The sequence below is a fragment of the Maylandia zebra genome, linkage group LG18 (assembly GCF_041146795.1).
Source record: "Maylandia zebra isolate NMK-2024a linkage group LG18, Mzebra_GT3a, whole genome shotgun sequence".
NCBI lineage: Eukaryota > Metazoa > Chordata > Actinopteri > Cichliformes > Cichlidae > Maylandia > Maylandia zebra.
Window position 1 is genome coordinate 24,183,894 of NC_135184.1, and position 20,573 is coordinate 24,204,466.

Here is a 20,573-nt window from a genome sequence, read left to right on the forward strand (position 1 = left end):
GAGCTCATCTCTCCTGCTGCAAGGAAACAACTATATTCTTTAGAACACCAACTTGTATTTGCTCTTCTTAAAACTTTTTATACATTTGCTATAAAACAGACCTCAAGATAGACAATCAAGCTACATTATTACACTGTTACCAAAAACTGTACATGTGATATAAACAATTATGTCATCCACCCATCCATTTTCTTCCACTTATCGGCGGCCGGGTCACAGGGGCAGCAGGGACTCCTCCTGGTGGTACATGCCTGGAACGTCTCACCTGGGAGACGCCTAAAGTTAGAAGCCTGAACCACCTCAACTGGCTCCTTTTGATGAGTAGCAGTTCTAGTCTGAGCCCCTCTTGAATGATTGAACTTCTCACCCTCTCTCTAAGGGAGAGGCCAGCCACCCTTTGGAGTGGCTCTCTGCTCACTTGTGAACAAGACCCTGAGATACCTAAACTCCTCCACCTGGAGCAGCAACGATGCTCAGGTGGAGCATCGTTGCTGCTCCTAAATATCAACATCATTAAAATAAATGACACTGAAGATTACAAATATATTGAAAAACCAATGGAAAAGCTAAATTATTTTATTTTCAACTATAATACAAACCCAGATTTTAAACATTTAACAGGATATTAATCTGGTTTAAGGGTTTCTTACATTTGGCTTTAAATTTCACAACAAAACTTGAATCTGAATACAATTTTTAATCAAATAAATACTACTGTTGTTGGTTTGGAAAAGTGATGTAAAGGTGAGCTTAGCTACTACTAGCTTACTACATTTAACTACATTTAACCAACCAAAGTTTCTCTGTAATTACATTTTAAATAATAGTGGTCATAGTAAGGTTACACTGACAATCATCTCTTTCCCATATACAATTAGTCCAAAATGCTGCAGCCAGATTACTGACTGGAACGAAAAAGAGAGCTCTGTGTTAGGAGCCATATTTGTGTGTAAAGCCTTTAAAAAGTCTTGCAACTGTATATGTAGTATGCTGTGGCCATATATTCCCTCAAGACCATTAAGGTCTGCTCCTCAGTCACTTCTGATCATCCTGTGGTCATAGCTTATTTCAAAACTCTGGAATGACATCTGTTCTCTGTCAAGCTATATGAGAAACTGATGTCTGGAACTGTGATTGGAGGATTGGTTGCTTTCAGGTTATTTCATTTAAACATTGTGAAAGTGTGTAGCATAAACCCATTTATACTATTTTGTTTTACTGTAAAGCACTTTAGTTTTAAATTTGCTTTAGAAAAATAAATATACCTACTTACTTTTAAACTGCTGTAATATCTCAAATATTGGGAAAATTGTAGGCAACCAAATCTTATTTATTCTTTTATTTTATTTTTATTTTATTTAGTTATTTATTTATTTACTTTTGTCTCTCCATGATAAAAAGAAAATTCTTACTTTGGAATCAAAGCTTAAATCTAAATGAAACAGGAAGGGATGGGCAGTGCTGTTTTGTAAAGGAACCGTTGCTTTAGTAGCTCAGGTGATGTAAGTGGGTCACAAGAGTCTTGCCTCCACTCGCTGGTCTTTCTCGCGCCAGTCCTTTTTAGATCTCGCGCGCGGTTTCGGTGTGTTTTCGCACGCTCTACTGTCGACCAATCAGAGGGCAGCTTTCCTAAGCGGCGTCCCGTTGCCATGCAGTTGTCCTGATGTCCGCTGTGTCCTGTCCGGGAGTGAGGGTGAGTTCTGCAGCAGATTTTTCACACTTTATTTTATTAAACACTCGCTTTCAGTGATGAAGTTTCAAACATAGCGTGTTGTTTCGTGTCGGGCTGCTCTAACGTTGCTTTACGTCATTGTATCATCATAAAATCATACCTGTGCTGGACAAGGTTTGGCTTCAGTAGTGGGTCACCGGCAACATTAAGGCTAAAGCTTTGTACATACACACATACATAGCTGCAGTCAGGTTAGTGAGGAAATATGAGTGAATAGTAGTTTTGTGTAACTGTTGGGAGGTCAGCAGACAGCTACAGTTGCGGTAGTAACCCGACAAGAGACAGACACGCCTGCTGTCCTATGTGTCCAATCCCACAGCAGGAGAATTAGCATACCACCAATGGAGAGAGCCGGGCTTTCTCTCGGACTCTTATAATGTGAAGTTGCCAGATTTATCTCTCAGTTGCAGCACAGTGGAGTAAAGATAAAAAAAGTGTGTCAAGTCGAGAAGACACTAGGATACCTCACCAGCACTGTACTGTTTGCGCTAAAGGTGGATTTGGATTTTATGTACAACATGACATTTGAGGAACTAAATGCGGATTATTCTCAGGAAAGGTAAATAATTTGGATTATTTGTATTTTAAAGGTTGATGTGGTTTATGTGCAGCTAATCGCATGCATTAATTAGATAAGTGCACGATAAAGATAAATCCAGGTTTGTGGGGGGGTTTGCCTGTAGCTGCTGTGTGGACGGTGTTTCTCAGCGAGCTGTCGGTGCTACAGTCCGGTGTCTTTTCAGTTAACCGCTCCGGTCGCGAGCCCCGGTCTCCACTTAGCTAACGTAGCTGCTGCTGTGTGCTTTTAGGTGACCGAAAAACACCAGATTTCTCACTGGAGAGCTAATTAAAGCTAGTCAAAGGGACTCAAACCGCAAAACTGACAAGAGTTAGCTTGTTTTTATTTTTATTTTTAGTGGTTAAACAAACCTTGCACGGCTGTCAGTTGTGCTCGAAGTCAGGGAATACCGGCTGGTTAGCTAGGAGTCCGATTAGCTAACGCTACCCAGACAGAGTACGGTGGGGGTTTTCCTTGGGTTTATGTGTGTGTGTTAAAACTGCTGTTGCAACGTTTGTTAAAGTGAAACTGTGTGTTGCAGAATGGACACGGTGGCCAAAGCTTTGGAGGAAGTCCTCACCTCTGCGCTGCCACAGGGAGGCATTACAGTCGGCGTCTACGAGGCTGCCAAGTCGCTCAATGTGTAAGTGCAACGTATCTGTCCTGAAGTTTGCAACAAGTTGCCCCTGTGTGAAAGCAGCCCATGCAGCATGTACATGCATGACCTCATAGACTAACAGCGCCTCTCTCTCTTTCCCGCAGAGACCCTGATAATGTGGTTCTGTGCGTCCTGGCTGCAGATGAAGAGGACGTTAAAGACGTGGCCCTGCAGATCCACTTTACTCTCATTCAGGCTTTTTGCTGCGAGAATGACATCAACATCCTGAAAGTCAACAACACCAGGCGCCTGGCACAAATATTGGGTGGTGGGGGAGGTGGAAAACAGAGCGGGGGCGAACCTTTGGACCTCCACTGTGTCCTTGTCACTGTAAGTGTCTCTTCCTCTATCTATGTGGTTTTATAGCTAAAACCATAAGAATTTTGTGCACATGCCTGAAACTCTTACTCACATGGGAAACATGTCAGTACTTGTTCTTGTGAATTTAGTAAACATGAATATGACTCCTCCCTCATGACTTCTGAGGAATCACGGTGGAGGAAAATACCTTGAATCTACCAGCACATACAGGAACTATCTGTACTTTGAAGTAAACAAATGAACAGGCATTTACATACTTTTGTTTATATACATTTTTAGAGCCCACATTCTACATCATGGAAGGACCCAGCTCTGAGCAAACTGAGCAGATTCTGCAGAGAGAGCCGCTGCATGGACCAGTGGGTACCCATCATCAACTTGCCTGAACGATGAACTTTGACCAGCGACAAAAATGTGTCCAGAGACGAATTTTATCTGCACACAAAGAGAGGCGTGAACCCCGATGGACACAGATTACCATCCAAAGATCAAATTCCAAAGCACTGCTGATTTGGGGGGGAAGAAAATTCCTGGAAGAAAAGAGGGGGAAAAAACCTTGCTGTCTGTATGAGATGATGTATTTAAAGGATGAGGAGGGGAAAAAAAGCAGGGGTTGGATTTTCACAGGACTGTTTGGAGTTGCATCTGTCAGCCTTGGCAATCGAGATGAGACGGCGAGGTTCTTGTATCATCACACGGTGGAAATGGCATTGTTTTGTTGTTTTTTTTCTTCTTTTCTTTCTTTAAATGTGACACTGGCTGGACACAGTACAGACGGATACTATCATGTGTTTGTTTGGTAAAGGACTCTGTGACGGAGAAGTCAGAAAAGTGTGGGGAAACCAGAACGTGGAGCCGTTGAGTGGACCAAGGCCTCGGCCTCTCTCTGCAGAAACAAAGCACTCGTTGAAACACTGGACCTACTGCAGTTTCACTTGTTTGATTAAAAACTGTTAATGTTCACTTTGCTGTTGTGATAATTTATATTTAAAAAAGAGAGAAAAAAGGGAAGGGCTACACATCCAGTGAAGACATTCTGTGTATCTAGTGTTTCTAATACCAGCTGGCTTCTTGCCACAAGTGAAATAGTTCTTTTGTTACAATTTAAATTATTTCTAATTATATTTAAGTGTATTTATGTTTCTTTTTTTCCTTTTTTTTTTTTTTTTTTTTTTTTTTTTTTTTTTTTTATATATATATAAAAAAATATTTGTAATATCTGAATACGAGACACTTATCTGTATTGGTGTCAATAAAAGTATTTTGTTTTTGGAACAAGAACTGCGTTTGTTGATCTCTCCTTTGCATTTCTGGAAATTTTAGCAAAGCTGAGCTGAAATGGGACCTTTAGCAAGTGGATCACATGTGGATCACAGGGGTCATGTTGGCCTCAGTGCCATCTCTGAGCTGAAGAGAACAATAATCCTCGCAGCTCTCTCTGCTCCAGCTTCTGCCTCGGTCAGCAGGACCTTGCTCATTCATCCAAACAGGTTCCCGTTTCACCAATACTCTGATTTGTTGTTGGCAGTTTGCATTTTCACTAGCTGACTTCCTCAGGAGGGGGGGAACATGTACCACACCATTTAAAAAAAAAAAAAATTAAATAAAATATTGAGAACTAGTGCAGGTCTCTTGAGGGTTTGCTCAGAATACGCTGGCTTCTCCCCTCAGGACCAATAATGTGCAGAGAGTCCTTACTGGAAACAGGAGTGGAAAAAAACTTTGAGCGTATTCTAAACAAGGTTTTGGCACGCAACCTCGTGCAAGATGATCTGGAGCGCTCCCGCCACCCCCTCACCCTTTCCCTTCCCAGCTATGTCACATGCAGGTGATCTCTCTGGAGTTGAGTTTCGATGATGTCACAGGGCTGGAGTCAGGCGGGCAATCCCCTTCTAAAAGTGCACAGTCATAATCACGAGAAGGACAGAAGCCTGTCCTTGAGTTGCACAATCCAGTTCAGCCTCTGTGTGAATTATTTACTGCTGCTCAACTTGACTGACTTGCTTCTCTGTAGTCAGAATGAATTTACTAATTCTTTGCCAGTTTGGTGGGTTTTGTGCTCTACTTAAATCTCACAGTTTGAGCTGCATATAGCAGAGGACTGGACTTCAAAACAAAACCCAGTGCCTCAGTAATGCTTCAGCTGGTCTCTGTTTTTACTACATCACCCAGAAGCCTCCACTGCACTCAGAAATGCAAAGTGCACTTAAAGCCACTCCTAAGTGCTACCTAGATCAGAATGTTCCCCTGCCCTAGAAAATTTCCCACAGGCCCTGTGGTTTTACAGTTTTAGCTGGCACCGTGTGAAAGGTCGCCCGGCTTGTGACTGCAGGAAGTGACGCTGACTGATGTAACGTGGCATCTCTGTGATGTAAAGAAAGGTTATTTTAAGATGTGAGCAGCGGAGGGCTGATGTAAGCCCTGTAATACCACTTTTGACTTCCTTTGAAGTTTATGCTGGATGTTTTTCCCTTTTCATGATCGTCACCTGGTGGTCGTGTGCTACTGCAGGGAAAAGTTCACTGTTGTTTAAACACAGAGCAAAGTTCAGTTAGCTGCTGAGTCACTCTGAACATCGAATATTTGGCTTGTGCTGATGTAACCTAATATCCTGAGGCAGTAATATAATGAATTGAGATTTGAACGCACTGTGCGCTGTCAAGATCAATTATAATTTTAATAGGTGCATCTAGCCAAAAATCAGTGCTGTTTAACCCAGACTCAGAGAGGTGTTGGTTCTTCTTTATGGCTATTTAAGGCTTTTTGATTAGGCTGCGTTATACTGAGATGCTATCCTAATGGCAAACAAATTAATATCAACAAGAGGACACACCTGTCACAACAATACATATCAGCTGCACAACCGTATGAATTTGACCCGTGACACATTTATCAGCACTGTTTAAACATTGCAGGGATGTTGCACAAGACTTGATTTACTCCAGCCAGTAAAGTGCTGTCCTGCTCTAAGGATTTTGCATCACAGGGGACGACTATCTCCTCGAGATGAAGTGTCAGAATATAGACGGGATGGACGATTACACCCTAAGTATTTAGGAGTTGTTTCACTAACTGTGTGGGCTCGTGGAGCTTTTAAGCTGGTGGGTGCATGACAGCCAGAGCAACAAGTGAATCGGAAAAATTAGGCCACATCTATGGAAATGGTAAATATTGATAAGGTACATTTCACCAGTCGCACCTGTCAAATTTCATGCTAGTTTGGCGTTTCGCTTAGGTTTCATGAGCTCAGCTATAAGCAGTGGTGGAAACTTACATGACAGTCCCAGTTACATCGGCATGACCAGTTTAAACATGGTTTTCAAAATAAAAGCCACAGAGAGTTCTAGGAATGTAACAGATGCTTTGAAGTCTGATTTATTTTCAAAAATAAAAGCCTTCTATTTCAGTTTTCCAATGTTTTGTTATATAACTTTAAATGCCATCTCAATCCATCTTTTTTAGTGAAAAAGTTGTGCAGCTTTTATAGTAGCAACAACCCCACCATAATATTTCCAGAAATTGCATACTCTAAATCACTAAAACTAATAGATCACATCAGGAGTTTCAGCATCATCATTTTTATTGTCACATGGGGCCCTCATGAAAGTTCCTGCAGAGTTTTACACAGCTTTGGTGTCAGTATGCTGAATCATACTGACTGAGAATGCCTATTAGTTTATAAGGGCATGCTGGGCCTTTAATCATGTTTGTATATTCTAATGTTATCATTGTGAAACTGAAGCTGTTATATAAATGAAGCCAATTAGAAGTTTCTGAAATGTTCCAAAGTAGGAGTGTTGATAACACAAATAATAAAGTCACTGACATACAGGCAGCACTAGCGTGAAAGTACTCTATTATTTGCAGCACTGTTTATGGGTGAGTTGTGCATTACATATTGTAACTTAAACAGGAAAAGTACAGATTAGCTGGCAATGGAGAGATAAACATGCAGCTGGGACTACCAGAGGAACTGAGGTGCAACTGCACTCCACACCCTCCATCATCCAGCCTCACCCACACATCAGCACATTCCTACACACTGACACTGTAACTGCCAGGACAGATTTTCACAGTGGGGCACATGGTCAGTGAGCTACCCTGCCAGCCGCTACCCCCCACTCCCAACTCTCACATTGCTGCACAATGACAAACTGGGATTACTGCAGTGGCCTTCAGGGGCATTCATGTCTACAGATGTCTGTAAAACATCTTTAATGGATGCTTTTACATGCCACAAGTTTTTAATCTTATCATAGCTTTGTCAACTTGAAATGGGCCTGTTTTTATTTGTCATATGTGTAATGTTACAATGGCAGATGCTAACTGTAATAAGGTCAGGCTTCAGAGTCCAACGGTCATCTCAAGCACACAACCCTGGCTGTAAGTACATAAGCCTCTGACACTTTGTTTGTTTATGAGGGCCAGCCAATCAGAGGAAAGCCCACAAATTTTTTTTTTGTTTGTAAAAAAAAAAAAAAGCACTATTTTCAGCTGCAAATCTGCAAAGGTACTTTAGTAGAGTCGGTTAATAAAAACATGGAGTTAGAAATGAGAACAGGTCCCCTCTAAAGTTTCCATTACAAGTCTCTATTTTTAATAGTCTGTACAATACTAACAACGCTCATGTTTCCTGCAGTGACATTTGATCTCTGAGGGACGAGCACCGTGAGAAAACAAGAGGAGAGTTTCGCCTGTGTAGCTTTTGAACAATAATAGGTGACATTGTTTTGGTTTTTTTTTTTTTTTTCCATCACTACGTGGCTGTATGTGTGAGAACTGTCACATCCAGCCCTGTATTTCTGTAGTTGTTACAATAGCTGACAATATGCCATTCCTGTATGATCTTCCCATTGTGTGGAGCAGAAAACGTAAAAAGCTCTGTACCCACCAGCTGCCATGAAACAAGGTCAGAGAGACCCAAGAGGCCACCAGCAGAGAAGAAAAACAGACTCTCAGGCTAAGCAGGCTGTGCCCCAAAATAGTTACTATCCAAGAGTGGTGGAAATCAGAGTGTTGCACTTTCTATATTTAGCTTTGCACACGGTTTTTAAACTGCCCTGGTGAGAGGCCTGAGGTCTCTTCTCTCCCAAGTAAGAAATACATACATGTCTAATGAGAGGAAGTAGCCCCAGATAACACTATGGACATGAGAGGCCAGCATCGGGTTTCTATTCTGCATAAATCTCAGCATGGATAGTAGCAAGGCTATGCAGCACGGCACGTTTTTATTGAGATATTAGTACAGTATTGGACTGTAGGAATGCTTCACTTTATTAATTTCAGTTAAGTCTTCATACAAATGTTGGAATATTAATAAAGACAGTTATCAAAATGCAGATTTTGACAATTAAATTAATCTATAAATGGTACAATAAGGCTGTTACAGAGTCACTGTGAATGGACAGAAATTAGGACATGGCAGTGGTCATCTGAATTTTTTCCTTAGGAGGCATACAGGACTCGTTTATTGCAAGTAAGAAGAACTGACAGCTTAGACAAAAATCATAAAAAATAACAATACCATTGATAGTAACACTAGATCTTGCTGATTTGAAGACCTGAAAGTACCCTTTGGAGAAGACAACAATACCAAAACTGCTGAAAAGCGGAGCACCTGGTAAGTGAAACACAATTTTAACAAGTTCTGCTCGTGACATGTAGACAAAACCCGATGGCACAATATTGTTACAAATCACTTTCATCCCACAGATAAAAATTGATAGAAACATCTTTAAAGAAAGTACTCCCAAGTTAGAATGTTCTTCATCATACAAGGCAAACATAAGTAAGGCTTTAGAGTGAAGAAGATTTGAATTAATACTATCTATTCTGTCTTTTTTTTTTCTTATTGTAAAATTCACCATAGCAGATATTTTTCTCCCAGCAAATCACAACATACAGCACATGCCAGACCGACACCCTCCATCCCCACAAACACAAAAGTGGAAAACTAGAGCAGTTTTAAGAGAGTGGTTTAAAAAAAATAAAAAGTAAAAATAAATCAATGCACACACATTACGCCCACCTGGTGCCAAAACACTTAAAGATAATGATGTGCACGTTCACTTGACTAAGACACTTGTGATGAGCGAGCAGGCGGGGCTGACACTGAGTAAAGATCGCTAGCACGTTTTGTCGTGAGCATCCTAAAAATAACGTACCGCAGAAAGTTTTTACAAAGGACGGCTAAAACAGTCAAATTCAGACACCATTAAAAATATTTCTAATATGCAGTGTCATTGGTTTTCTTGGTCCCGGCTTTTCATTACACAGTGTTGCTTCATGTAAATCTGAATCTGAGCACTGATTATCTTTGACCAAAGGTGTTCATATGGAATGAATATCAACATGACGGTTCATTAAATCAGCTAAAGGAAACACTATACAAGGTAATTATACTGCAAGGAGATTTTACACTATCAGATTACAGCTGTAGTACCAGAGAGGAACAGACTGAACTGAGCTGGATGCAGATTACGCAGAAGCAGCTGGGGGCTGCTGCAGCTGGGATGGGTTGTAAAATACTTTGCGTTACTGGAATTTAACACTAAGTGTTACTGCTCCAATCCAAAATACATCACGGTAACATCTGAGCAGAACCCGCCCCTGAATTTAGTAATCCAAACCGTACAATACCGGTGGCACCTCTTTCTGAAGCTCTCACTGTTCTCCTTGGATGACACACTTTAAAGGGCAGGAGGGACACTTTGGCTGCATGAACCCATTTAAGGCAAACCAGGGAGATGAGTAACAGTCGCTGCCCACCGGAGATGACGTTGTGCACATATCAGGAAAGACCAAAATCCATCACTGAGGATTGCAAGTGCTGTTGGGACATTTCGACAAGGATATCTGCTTTGATATTACGTACTTGGAAGCAACGTTTTGTTAGTGGTTAGAGCTCAAACTGAAGAATGGGTCAATATTTTCAGTGAATAATACAGGGCTGCTGGAACAGGCACACAACACATGGTTTCTGAACACATGGTAATGATTCGATCCCAGTCCACTCCTCCAATTTCTCCCAACACAAAGAAATACAGGAACATTAATAAGCCAAAACAAACAAACAAACACACAAAAGAAAAAAAAAAAAAAAACAGATAAAGGCTAGGTGACATCCACTACAATATAGTGCAGGGTTTTTTTTCCTTGAAGGGGTTGTCTGAAGCAGGGATGCCCGTAAGGAGAGGGTCATTTCTGGCGTGTTCGGTGCAGTAGTTCATAAGGTCTGCAGAGGCCTTGGATACCTGTGGAAACAATAAAAAATAAGTAAATAAAAAAAACATCACATACGAATGGAGAGAGCTTTTAATGGATGTCTTTGTTGCAATGCGCAAGCACACAAAGTCAATCCATTTGTAAACACAACACATATTTATGTACTGCTCAACAATTATATGTTCAAAAGCTTTGGATCTTTAGACTGGTTTTAGAGTACGGCATCACATCTATTTGAGATGAACATGTGAAATAAGGATATCCTTAAAAACTCCAAGCACCACTGTATCTAAACATGTGACCATCGTGTCTGTCTCTGCCAGGTTTGATGGAGTAAAGACTCTGAAAAAGGAATACAAATCACTAAACAAATTGTAATTTGTATTCCACAAAGTGGCTCAAATTCACGAGTTATCATCCAATGCTATTGCTTGTGTAGAAGCAACAACTTTTAAGAGAAGCAGTTGTGTGATTGGCTGGTTAATCCCATGTACACACCTCACATTTGGCCAAAAACAACAATTTTTCCCCACACTCCATTCATGTTATTCTGCAGAACATAAACATGTTTTTAAATGTATATTTTATTTGTTAAGGTATCTCGTAACATTGAACATGAGCAGTTCACTACACTTTGAGCCATTAATTCTATTTTATTTTATTTATATAGTGACAAATCATATGTAAAGAGAACATTACACCCCCCAGAGCAAGCACCCCTGGACCATATGTTGTTGGTGGAACAGATACATAACATAGAACAGGAGAGGTGGCTTGAATGAGGCACTGTACCTTTATCCTCTCAATGCTCGCCTCTATTCTCAGCTGGTTCACCGTCCGTCGGGCATGGGCAATGTTATTGGAAGGGTGAAGCTTTGAAGACATCCTGGGCGATGCAACACTGCAAGGAAGAATGGAAGATGACTGGATGAGGAGGAAGAAACAGATAAAGAATGCAAATATGTTTTTGGTAAGAATGCACTGATGTAAGAGGCCAATAAAATCTAGTTTTGTTTTCAGTTCCTGCACTTCTATCGAAATGATGATTCCAATTATTGGCACTGAATGTGTCTCAGGTGTTCATCACAAGCTATTAAATGATTTGACCTTATGTAATGCATGTAATGTGTTGCATACCAACAGCTCTATAGCACACAGACAGGCCAAACATCCACATTTCCTTTGAAATATGCAAATTTTGTTTTGCCAGTGCATACTTGCAGCAAAAGTATGTGAGCTGCACACACTCTGCTACCTAAGACAGTTAATGAAGATCAGAATATGCATGATGTGTGTGTTTGCACCAAAGGCCACAAAGAGTTCAGAGTTTTTCTGATAATCATTAACACACAGAGCGAACAAGCCCGGACATAATTCACAATCCAGCTCCGATGTTGCTCTTGTGCTCTCTTGCTTCCTTTTATTGCCACGTGTCTGTGTTTCCCATAAAAACAGACTTATTTCCTGTAACATCTTTGCATAACACACAAATGCCTTCTTGTGACACACCTTGCTTTGACCAAAACCTTTCTCAGCAGAGAACAGGAAGCCTAAAGTACAGCTTCTCAGAAGTTTGTGTCGAAAGTTTGTGCAAACTGTGACGTTTAATTTAAATTAACAAACAGTGTGCGTGAAATATATAAATCAATCAACCTGTATGCAGTTACAAAAAGGCAATGCTTTTTCATTCAGGCCTTTTAAAAGTTGCCTTAGAGCGTATTTTTGGTTTTTATACTCTAGTTTTAGCTAAATACCTACAGGGCTCTATTTTCTGCTTTGCAGAGATACCCTGGCGTTAAAGCAAAATCTTTACTGATTTAGAAACATGCAAACAGAAAAATACAAACAAGTATATTATTATTACTATTACTACTGTGTTTATGTTTTGGTGCACAAATGCTCCAATTACTGCATCCGCTCTGAATGGGCACAGGATTGTGTAACGAGGCCTCGGTCACAGTAACTGTAAATGATACAGGAAGGTGCTGTAAACGAGACACACATGAACTTGCAACAGCCACAGACAGTCCTAAAGCCAGTTTTAGTCCAATGCAAACATATTGCAGAAAATGTTTATTTTATTAGACCCTGTCTGCAGGATGTAGTCAGTCCAGACAGCGTCTGATGCTGTAGCCAAATCACACTGCTTTTCATTTCAAGAACAAAGAGCGAGGGAGGAATAAAGACAAAAAACGGAAACATGAAGGGACGGAAGAGTTCTCCTGGGAAGTGCCTGATTGGAGTTTTATTTCCATCCAATGACAAGTAAAGACTTCAAAAGAGTGAGTTTGAGAGATGACTCAAAGTGCTGAAATGTTATTGATATCTTGTGAGACATCAAAGAGTCTTGCGTCACAATCTGAGAGGGTAGAGACATCCTCATCTTCCTCATAAAGGCGAGCTACCAAAAGGTGAAGAGGACAAAAAAATCCTTTTATCTAAACATTTTGAGTCCAAGTCTTTGTTTTTTTCTTCTTTTCAATGTGTGGAGGAATTTTGTGCAAGGGACATGCCCAGGCTTAGATTTTTTTCTTTTATTATTATACTGAAAGAAGCAAAGATTTTGTTCCTCACTTCTTGACACTAAAAATCTCCACAGGTATAAAGTTCCAGACTGCACTTTTACTTCACCTGCTCCAGATGGGCTAGCATTTTCCTGCTTCCAGATAAAATATTCTGGTATCTTGGCACTATCAAGCAAAACCGACTGCATAGTGCAATATGCAAACACGGCCCAACAACTGCTGATCAAGTACTACAAAGAAATACTGCGATAGAATGAGAAATGCAAACAAGCTTCACACGGCAGGTCTGAAGTAAAAAAAAACAACAAAACTTGGGCTGGTCCTTTCTCTCAAAAACCTCTTCCTGCAGAGAGGCTAATCATCCATGTCTTGAGTTAAAGACTGCTATTTCAGGTTCAGCAGCAATTACACATTCTGCAAAAGAGAATAAAAGGGCTCTTAATCACAGATCAGAGGTGCAAGTAAAACCAAAGCAGATTTAAAAAGGTACCACATTTTATTTTGCTGCCAGCGTAATTCAGACAAATTAATTTAAAGGGTTTAAAGGGAGATTTATTCTGAAATTTTACCAAGTTTTTCTCTTTTCTGTATAAATGATGCTGTGCTATGTTAAGTGATCGTAACTTCTCACTTTTCTATGTGCACACTGTGTCTTAAATAAGAAAACTTCCATCATTCTGCTCACAAGTATGCAGTCATTCAGGTGTGTTTTAAAGATATTTCCAGGATTGGACGTCCTAGCTAATTCACCCCAAGATCAGAAGAACTGCAAACAACCCAAGAGCTAAATCTCAAATACAAAGTCTATGTCTGAACACACCACAAGCCTTCTAAATGATGCCCTTTCGATGTACAGAGTGTTGATCCTTGGCCATAATGTTTGGCCATAATGCATGCTGTGTTTGATGAAAACCATCAGGACAAACAACTCCTCCCAGCTGTCAAGCACGGTGGTGGAGGCATAATGATTTGTGCTTGTTTTGCAGCCACAGATCCTGGGCACCTTGAGGTCGACCATGAACTCCTCTGTCCATCAAAGTATTTTACAGAAAAATATGCATAACGACACAAAAGGATATCTGTGTAGCTTCTCAGTCATCCAGGTCATGGTAATCTAAGGAGCTTGGAAAGAAAAGAACAGTTCCTTAGAGCTTCTTCAGAACTGAAGAAGCTTCTCAGATGAAAGGTGAAATGTCTTCAAGAAACTTAAAGATGTCCAGTTGTTTTTCTTTTCAAGCTTCAAGATTACACAAAAGGATACAAAAAGAATTTTTCTGTAATGTTATATCTGTCTCACAGAAAAGATAGCACCCAGATTCGTTGGCCTAATGAAAGATGTCGACTATAAAAATTTGTTGATGCAGAATTTTATTGTCGATGCATCATATCACGTAAATCTGTTTATGTAACTGCAATACACTGCAGGAAACTATGTGGGCAACTATGCGCCTATATTGTCTGCCAAGGCAGACAATATAATTCTGTTTTGTTCTGTTTCACTAGTACTAAGCACAGGCGTTGAGTTCGTCTTTTAATGAGGCTCATGCACCTCTCAAATGGCTGAAGTCATGACAGAGAGCGACTTTTCCATTGTTCTCAGCTGCTGGGAACATCATCTCAAAAATAAGCGAAAGCCCCACTGCAGAGCTTGTCCACTGCAACTGTGAATCCATGATGAATTCATCTGTTAACGTTGGTAACTTGTTATTTTGGAGTGGAAACTAAATCTTTTGGATTTAATGTGAAAATTTATTTGAACTTATGGACAGAAGCCATTTTAGTTTCCTATTTTTAGTTGCTTTTTTTTTTTTTTGTTTGTTTAAATACTACTAGCACTTTAATTTGTGTTACTTAATACACTGATTATTTTAAAATTAATTTCCTGAGTCGTTATCTTAATTTGCTGGTGATTCACAGGTGGAAGGAATAAGGTGGGGAAAGGTACCTGGAGCCTGGAAGAAGAGATCTGCTCACAGGAAGTGGAGATAAGAGTTGTTGAAATAATCGTTGCATAATCAAATAATCAAAGAAAAACTTGCCGATTAGTCGACTACCAAAGTAATCTTTGCTTGCAGGTCTAATACCAACCCATTATTTAAATATTAGTTGCTGTCAGTAACCCTCAAGTGTAATAAGTATTTAGACTGAGACACTTTTAAAGCTTTGGCTCTCCACATCTGAAGCCTGGCATGTGAAGGGAACTAAAGAGACCTCCACGAATGTTATTTAAGATGAAATTAAGACAGAATTGAAAGTTTACTACTTTGTGTAGATTATTTTAATCAGCATGTGTGGTAGAAGAAAGAGGCAGGACTCCCGTTGGGACTCAGAAGTGATTTCTGTAGGTAAAATGAGTCAAACAGTGCAGCCCCTGTGATGTGATGCCAGCTACCACCAGCAGCAGCCGGGCTGAAACTCTATGGGAGAGCACTGTGAGCATGAGTGTGTGGCATTAACCACCACCATGTACATACAGAAGCTGGGCAAAAAAAATTTACCTTCAAGGATCAGAAAAAGACCACCTCTTTTACAGCACAACACACATGCATACAAGCAGGCAGGACCACCTACTGCACAGAGCAGCATGGGCCCGCCACTCTGCTGTATCTTACACACACAAACCTACCCGCACACATGCCATTCATTAGCACGGTGTTCAAAGTACCAAGAACAGGGAACCATTATGAGTCAATGCTATTAACAGCAACACTCAGAGATGAAAAACTGTGTGTCTCACACTATTACTACACTGCAGCTTAAACCCAAAAAACCCTCTTAAAATCGGCTGACGAATACAAATAACATACATTAAAGGCTAAAAGAAGAGTCAGTCTGTGTGGTCTCTTCAGTGAGTGAGTATCTCGGGCTTTTTAGATTGGAGCAGCTTTTGTAATAAAGTAACACTGCTTTAGGGCTTAAGTATTGACAGCTGTACTTCACACTTTAACTGACATAAGGTGATGAGAGGCAGGCAAGGATCAGCCTTTTACGCATGGAAAGCTCTACATCTAGTTGACCCAAAAATGACAGATTGGTAATTGCAGACTGCGTTCTTCTGCAGATACACCAACTGGTACTGTCTTCGGTAAATGATCGGTAGGACCTTTTCAGAATGGGTGTTATTATTTGGGTTGTGGAGGAGCTGGAGGAAAAAATGTCACAGTAACCTAAATGCTCCAAAAGCTTGGATTATCTCACTCCTGCGCGCATGCAAATTTGATGCAAAAAACGAGTGCTCACAAAAAGAAACTCTAAATAAAAAAAATTCAGACATAAAAATACAGAGCTAAGCAAACCCATGCAGGCCAGGCCATCTGAGCATGGAGTTTATAGCATAGCGGTGAGAATATAGTAAAAGACTTGGAGGCAACTATGTCTATGATGATTGAGAATGGATGTTTGTAGTGAAGGCTTTTGAGGTCCTTTTAAAGTCAGAATCCTTTAAATTTTTATCAAAGCAAGCTCAGCTTTCTGACGCCACTCCTGCAGCCACAGTGATCCATTCACTTTACACTGAGCAGTTGCAGTTACTGAATGTAGTTGTTTTACCAAGGGCAGATTCGACCTTCACAATACCTCCTGTATTTTTAGTCTCTGCTGATGCTAATACAACATTTCATTCTGACACAGGGAAACACATTTCATAAATTATTTTTTTTCCTGCAAGTACAGAACATGAAGGACATTACTGAACTGTCAGATGAAGAGCTGCAACCTAATCTCAAGTAAGGAAACAAACTGTACCGTGTCTTGCTGCCGTGTGGGAGCTACTTGTTTGTTAAATCAGATTGATCCTGCAATTACTTCTTCACTCATGCAACAATTTTTACTAAAGAAAAAAGAAAAGCATAGACCATGCGCTCTGATGTCGTGTTTCTGACAAATTGGCTGCACGACGAGTGCTTTCTGCAGTATTAAACTACATCTGCTGACATTATGCATGTGCAAGCTGCACATACATGATTATGCACAAGAGCCTCTTTTTTTATCTGCAAAAATATAAATCACATTTGATATGTGATTATTTTAAAAATACTTGAAAATCTACTGTCCAGACTGTAAGTGTTAGCGCTTTGGGGTCCTTAGGGACTAGTAAAGCGCTATATAAATACAGGCCATTTACCATTTTCCAAATAAAGCAGTGAATTGTGAAAATGCAACATACAGACAGATGTCTGCAGCTTTGAAAAGAGTTTAAAGGACTCCAGCCACACGTCATTATACTAGCTGTTCCCCTTTCCATACAAACACACACACACACACACGCGCACTTAATCGTGGTATCTTTCTCAACTACAACCTTCCCCCTGCCAGTAGGAGTTTCCTAGTCTGCAGGCAAAGCTAAAAGTAGATCTCTCATACTTTGTGCTGCAACTCAGCACTTTTCCAGCTGAGTGAAAAACCGTCTCCTGCTGTACCTAAAACATGTCCCTCAGAACTACTCTGCACCTGCTTTACTATAAACACTTCCCTGTTCTCATAAGGTAACAGTGCTTATCAACCTTACTAATACTCAGTCATCAGTCCTGATGCTGAGTAAAGCGTGATTGTGTTTATAAACTAGAAGGGAGACTCTGGCTGCAGAGTTTCTCAGTCTGTGAAAAAGAAGGGGTGAGGCACAACACAGACGTGGTGAGCTTATACTTGTTTTATACTGTGAGAACCACAAGCCTGACATCACTACTTTCCCACCAGAAAAAAGAAAGAGGTACTTATTAGGCTCTGGTTTGTCTGTCAGCTGCTGTTTGGCAGTTAAAACAGCAATGATTTTGTCTGCCAAAGAGACATTAGAGACTTGGGACCTTTAACACAATTTATGCAAATTAACTGCACAACAAACTTCTTCTTCAGAAATGCTCATTAGCATTACTGTGTTACTGTAACATTTTGCAGGCCCTGACAACACACAATTTTGCCATTCTTGATAAGACTTATCATACGCAACAGCTGGTACACGAGCACCAGGGCATCTGCCATCCTCATTTATGAGCTTTGTTGAAACAACACATTGAGTCAGCAAGTCGCTTTGCAGAAATGTTCATTAATAATTTAGCATCGCAGGCTTAGGGTTAGGTAACTTTTTAGCCACATGCTAATGTAAAACATTTTATTTAAAAAAAGAAAAAGCTTCCTTTGTCATTGAGTTTCATACATTCAATTGTGCCCAACATATTCATTTTTTATAAGCTCTCCATTTGTGTATGCCAAATGGTTGAAAACTACACTTCCTATAATGCCATATTCAGTTTGCCTCTCAAAGACACCCATGTTAAAATGCCCAACTCTACAGCAGAATTAAACATGTTTACAGTTTGGTATTAAGAAAGGTTTCTTTTCTTTCCCTCCTTTATTACAACTGCATGAGACTGAATTTACCTATAATTCACCTGTTGAAATTATATAAAAGCATAAACGTATTATGGGTTGCATTAATAGAGACTTTGCATGACAAGGAGTTGATGTATAGGCCATAAGGTATCAGCTACGGGTTGTTTCATCTTAAGCTTCAGTCACAGGACCAAAGACTGATCAGTGATCATCTGGAATCCACTGGTCAACCAACAATCTGCAGTGATTGCTAGCCAATCAGCGGGGAACTACATACTTTTTTCCTTAGCAGCTAGAGGTTGCTAGGGGGCCACCACCACTTTCTACGTCTGTGCGATTGAGGCCTAATTTGATTCACTGTAATGAACCCTTCAAGCATCTTTGCCCTTGGGTTTCTTAGAGTATTGGTAATTCTTGGACTAATAAAATGCAGGTAATCAGATTAAAGACCAGTAAGTCTTTGTTTCAGACTTGATGGGTGAAATATTTACATTTTTCTTAGTTTAGAAAAATCTTAGTTCAGCATAATAGCCGTCTTCCATTATACTAAAATTATCAAAGAGAAACTCAAACCAATTGATGACATCACATTGGTTATATCCATCTTTTATACACAGTATGCAATGGATCGATAAAAAGAGAAGGATGTTAATCTAAACCTAAGCTTAACTCTAAATGCTGGTGATGCTGGTGACTTGATCGATGTTAAGAAATTAAGCATTTAAAGCACTTTGGATGTAGAAGGTCTGAACAAAAAAATAATTGATAAAAAAATTGAAGATATGTCCAAATTGCTAAATTTGGGAGGGTGGCTGCTGCTTAGTCACTAGTGATAAATGTATATAAGGGTTCCAGGTTTAGCATTTGCACATACATTGACAAGACACAGAGCTGCAGCACCACCCCCAGAGCTGCAGCCAAACCTGCTAAGATAAGTGAAGCTGACTGACCCCACCCAGCATACTGGCTGCACACTCTGTCCACAGGGAATACTCGGAAGTTCAGTGTTCCTTATGATTACCAAGACTGCTTGATTGAGATCAGCTAACAGTCATTTCTATCCCTGAGCAATCAGATAGTTTCCAGGAAAAGCAGCAGGACCGTTCAAAGATTAATGGAAAGTTGTTCACATAAGACATGTGGTGCTAAACATAACACAGTATATTTCATGATACAGTTAAGTTCAAACCCACATACTATGGCTTCTCAGAACTAACTGCACAATCCTGTAACTTCTGCTGCAGACTGACTGGATCAACTAGTCTAATCACCTTGCAGTGTCTCCACCAGCAATTCAAGTTGCGCCTTACATCCATGTCTGCATAATAAATGTAATGAGGGCTTTTAATTAACTTAAAAGAAAAAAAAGGGTATCAAGTATATTTATCTTTGGCCAGTAAAGTTGATTTCGATTAATAGTTTCAGCCATGACAGTAGACACTGTGTTATATATACACATACATCTGAATGCTAGCAATGCAGAAAATCCACATAATCATCACTACTTCACATTTCAGGTGTCCTGAGACATCAGCATTCACGTGACTGCCACGAAAAGATGTAAACCTTCAAAGAAAAAGACAAACAACCTGAAAATATGATGCCTCCAGCCACAGCTGTTGCCAGTAAGGAGGCATAAATAACAATCCAGCACACCGGAGCAACCTGCAACACAGTCCCACAGTGTCTAGACAGAAGACTAGACTGGACTCATTTCTCCAGGGTTTCTAAATCCTGAATTCATGCACAATTACTCGAGGCTCATTCTTGTCCAAATAAAGTATGAATGATTCCTTGTTTCAAGCACAGACTGAATGGCTGAGAAGTTTTGCTGCAGAAATTGCAACTCAGCCCAGTTTTTCTACAAAGTCAATTCAAAAGCACTAGAAGCTACAAAGGTGCAAGGAAAAGCTGCACATGAAGTCAGATAAGTTGGGTACATCCATGAAACGGCAAGTAAGAGAATCAGTGTCCTTAAACATGATGTTATTTAGGTCAGGACTGTGTGAACATAGCTGCTGTACAGAGAGTGGCTGATACAGCGCACAAGAGGAGCGGCATTTGTGTCAGCGTCTCTGACTGCCTGACATAATGACAGATAACAATGATAATTGAGAGGACAAGCAGGACCGGTATGTAAAAACTAAGCAGGGCCAAGAACTCACATGACGAAAGAAGGCAATCTCAACCTAATTAGATTCCACTCCAGACACAGCTCACAGCCCA

At 40.2% G+C, this 20,573-nt stretch overlaps 2 protein-coding genes across 4 annotated transcripts in view; one reads left to right on the forward strand and one right to left on the reverse strand.

Annotated features, from left to right (window-relative positions):
• The first annotated feature begins 1,580 nt into the window (after positions 1-1,580).
• On the forward strand, positions 1,581-4,551 carry gadd45aa (growth arrest and DNA-damage-inducible, alpha, a). 3 transcript variants are annotated; one of them, XM_004570570.3, is made up of 4 exons: positions 1,581-1,693; positions 2,833-2,934; positions 3,054-3,279; positions 3,550-4,551. In XM_004570570.3, the coding sequence occupies exons 2-4, from the start codon at positions 2,834-2,836 to the stop codon at positions 3,661-3,663; spliced, it is 441 nt and encodes a 146-aa protein (XP_004570627.1). In that variant the 5' UTR covers positions 1,581-1,693; position 2,833; the 3' UTR covers positions 3,664-4,551. The 3 variants fall into 3 exon arrangements, with proteins under 3 accessions (XP_004570627.1, XP_004570625.1, XP_004570626.1); XM_004570568.6 differs by lacking the exon at positions 1,581-1,693 and adding an exon at positions 2,125-2,291; XM_004570569.6 differs by lacking the exon at positions 1,581-1,693 and adding an exon at positions 2,468-2,747.
• A 3,969-nt stretch (positions 4,552-8,520) lies between these two features.
• The window catches only part of gng12a (guanine nucleotide binding protein (G protein), gamma 12a), a 38,602-nt gene continuing 26,549 nt past the window's right edge, over positions 8,521-20,573 (reverse strand). The window contains exons 2-3 of the mRNA XM_004570567.3: positions 11,287-11,395; positions 8,521-10,523 (exon numbers count right to left, since the gene is read on the reverse strand). Coding sequence (XP_004570624.1) covers positions 10,398-10,523; positions 11,287-11,379 — 219 coding nt within the window. The 5' untranslated portion in view covers positions 11,380-11,395 and the 3' untranslated portion in view covers positions 8,521-10,397. The remainder of the gene's footprint in view (positions 10,524-11,286; positions 11,396-20,573) is intronic.